The sequence below is a fragment of the Pterocles gutturalis genome, unplaced genomic scaffold (genome assembly GCF_000699245.1).
Source record: "Pterocles gutturalis isolate BGI_N339 unplaced genomic scaffold, ASM69924v1 scaffold37078, whole genome shotgun sequence".
In the NCBI taxonomy this organism is placed as follows: Eukaryota; Metazoa; Chordata; class Aves; order Pterocliformes; family Pteroclidae; genus Pterocles; species Pterocles gutturalis.
In genome coordinates, this window is record NW_010124259.1 from 9,729 (window position 1) to 12,860 (window position 3,132).

The 3,132-nt window shown below is 46.9% G+C and overlaps 1 protein-coding gene across 1 annotated transcript; it reads right to left on the reverse strand.

Annotated features, from left to right (window-relative positions):
• Positions 1 to 907: 907 nt before the first annotated feature.
• LOC104465248 (homeobox protein DBX1-like) lies at positions 908 to 1,941 on the reverse strand. Its single transcript, XM_010078218.1, has 2 exons — positions 1,660 to 1,941; positions 908 to 1,282 (listed from the first exon to the last, which is right to left on the reverse strand). The coding sequence occupies exons 1-2, from the start codon at positions 1,939 to 1,941 to the stop codon at positions 908 to 910; spliced, it is 657 nt and encodes a 218-aa protein (XP_010076520.1).
• Positions 1,942 to 3,132: the final 1,191 nt, after the last annotated feature.

The window sequence follows — 3,132 nt, forward strand, 5'->3', positions numbered from 1 at the left end:
GAGAAATCTTGCTGAGCCATCCTTATATTCACTCACAATAACCTTGGTATAAAACATCCATACAGAGTAAGTGTACAAAATAGTGTACAGTTCATATAAGCTGTGCAAAGACAGCAAAGTTCAGTCAAAAATCAAAGAGGCATATCCACTTTCCTCTGTCCACATCATGGATAGCAGAAGCAAAGTGGAAAATAAGCGCAGGCCAGTGGGCAAAAAGCTGGGTTAGACAGTGCTTCCAATATAATATCGATGCATAAATTATAGTGAAAAGTATATAAATATATAAGGTTCTCCATAACACAAGGCACACTTACATTATACTGTAGCAGTAAATCTGGGGATTTCAGTGGGTCTGGTGCACAAGTATTGTGCTATTGGGGGTGAGGAGGGAGGCAGCGTTTGGTCTGTGCCCCTCAATAATGGTTTTTACTTCTGGAAGAAAGGATCGCCAGATCAGAGCAGGCTTTAGGGTTTCCATATCTTAATAGTAGCTCAAAATTCACTTGAAAGGTAGTAAAAATGGCCACAGCATCTATATGGTGGGGTTTTTTGTTTCTTATCTGGGGAGAAAAGTTTCCCTTCCAACAGGCTATACTTTCTTCCCTGCTATAAAGCAAGGAGCTGCCTGCTGCTCTCAGGAGAAGGCAGCTGATTGAGCAAATGTTGATTGTTGAGCAGAGAGATTTATCAAAAGGTTAGCAGATGCTATGAATATGAAAACCTCCACATGGGGCAAAGAATAAGGAATACCTATAAGCAGAAAGTCTTGCAGCTATGCGGTAAAGAACCTGCACTGGAGAAGGATGTGGACAAGTGGGTGGGACATCACCTCTTCAATTTATAGCACTCTGGTTTATTTACATCTTTGCAATGTCCCCATGTGATGAGAGGGGGCAGGCAGGGTGGTCTAAGAGACTGTTATCTCCTCCTCTTCATCCCCTTCGTCATCCTCTTCCTCTGAGTCTGAGAAGTCTGAAGGCTTGCTAGGGCTGCTAGAATGGGATGGAGAAACAGGAGACATTTGGGAGTCCAGTCTGTCCCTCAAGTGGAGGTGTTCTGGGGACTGGTGGTAGGTTAAGGGATGTCGGGGGCTGGGTGGGCACACAGGGGGAACTTCCTCCTCCTCCTCCTCTCCTGAACATTTCTTGCCTACGTCACTGAGGTCTGGGTGAGGATTGAACTTGGTGGGTAGGGTCTGTTCTCTGCAGCCACCAGAAGAGAGGAGCTCTCTTTCTTTGGAGTTCCTCCACTTCATCCTCCTGTTCTGGAACCAGATCTTCACCTGAGGTGGGGTGAAGCAACACAGAAATGAAACAGTTCAATAAAACAGGGACCAGGAAAGACCTTTTGGTTGCATGCCCAAAACCCTGCTCATGCCCATACTGAAGCTAACAGGAACCACAGAACCTGACCTTTGGGGACCCTAGGAGAGGGGTCAAGGGGTAACAAGGCTGTGGTCTGTCCCATCCTACTCACTCATCTGGGAATTGTGCCACTTTCTTTGCTCCGTTGATGCTCCCAACCCTGTAGCTTGCTTTGAGCTTTCTCCTGGTTGTGGGCAGTTCTCCCTGCTCCTCTCCCCTTTTTTTCTTCCAGCTGTCCCCGGGGGTAGGGACCTGGCTCCCCACACCCCTCTGCCCTCCCCACACCCCTTCTCACCTGTGAGTCCTTGAGGCCCAGCTTGGCTGCCAATTTCTTCCTGTCAGGTTTGCTGATGTACTTCTGCTTCTGGAACATCTTCTCCAGCGCCTTCCGCTGCACATCGGAGAATACGGCACGGCGCAGCATGCCACGCCGGGGCTTGCCGCGGGCAGCCAGTGGCCAGGAGAAGGTGCCAGGGATGGGGACCACGGCAGAAGTGGCTGTGGGGGGAAACACAGCACTGAGCAGAGCGGGACTGGCCCCCACCTCCCCCTCCCTGCCCTTCAGGTGGGCACCCATCAACCTTGGGGCCCTGAAAAGGAGCCTTAGGCTTAACTGAGCACCCCCCTTTCAGCCAGTGATCACTGGGATTAGATCTATCAACTCAGACGTGTAAAATGGATCAATAGTGGCCGGTTTTGTTGAGAGATTCAAAGGTCTCCGGCCTGAAAAGGCAAAGTGAGGCGTACTGGCTAAAATAGAGGTATAATAAAAAAGCTTTCCCTCCTGCTCAGAAGCATTTGATTTTTTTCAGACGCTTTTATCATTTCAGGCACTTTATTATGCTCGAGATGAAAATGAGGACTTTTCTGATTCTGAACAAAACCGCTCCTCTATAGATGCAGTTTTGATCAATCAGTATTCATCTTTTTATATTAATCTCTTCTCTCTCCCCCTCCAAAGTTGGAGAATTCAAGCCGAAGACATGAAAAGTAACAGCTAATTAGCACATTGCCTGGTTCCCAATGGCATTGGTATGATAAAAAGGGCAGAGTTTCGCCTTAAAAAAAAAGGGAGGGGGGAACCTCCCCAAGAGAGACAGAGATGCTAATGAAGCGTGAATGGTAATTGTGTAGTAATGAACTAACAGAAAAAGACTGAGGACAAGCAGCTAACGCCATATATTATTGGAACAAAAGAGATTTACACTTTCAAACTAAACACAACGGCATGCCAGGCTCCTCGGGAGAATACTGATGGCACAATCGTCTCTTTCCCCAAATCATTTTCATTAAATGGACATGAAAAGCTATTTATAAAGCTCAAGTTGTTTTTGTTAGGCTATTCACATGCTGGAGAAAGGAAGCAAATTCCATTATCAGGAGGATGAATGGAAGAGCTTGGGTTATTTTTTTTTCTCTCTCCCTTTCCCTGTTTTCTTTTTAAATTAATAGCTTGTTTGTGTAATTAGATTTATTTTTCTTTTTTTTAATTGTTCTCGCCGCATCATAACACTTCAGGGCTGTAAGAATCATACCCCTGGAGCCTACTGTTTTCGCCCAGACTATGTCGTTTGAATACCACTGATGGTCTAAACGAGAAGTGATGAAGTGGGAGACCCACGGTGAAAGAGGGGAGGGTTATTACGCGGTGGCGGAGGAGGAAGAGGAGGGAACTCAAGCTATGCCCGCGGTACTCTCGATCCGCCTGTAAACGCCAGCAACCCGGCGGGGGCGGAAAGATGGGTTTGTTGGGTTGGCTTTTTTTTTT

Excerpts from the sequence above, each read along its gene's own strand:
- LOC104465248 (XM_010078218.1), bottom strand. The coding sequence starts at position 1,941 with ATGGGTGCCCACCTGAAGGGCAGGGAGGGGGAGGTGGGGGCCAGTCCC. Across the intron at positions 1,283-1,659 it reads TGGGCCTCAAGGACTCACAG|GTGAAGATCTGGTTCCAGAA; the intron begins GTGAGAAGGGGT and ends ACCCCACCTCAG.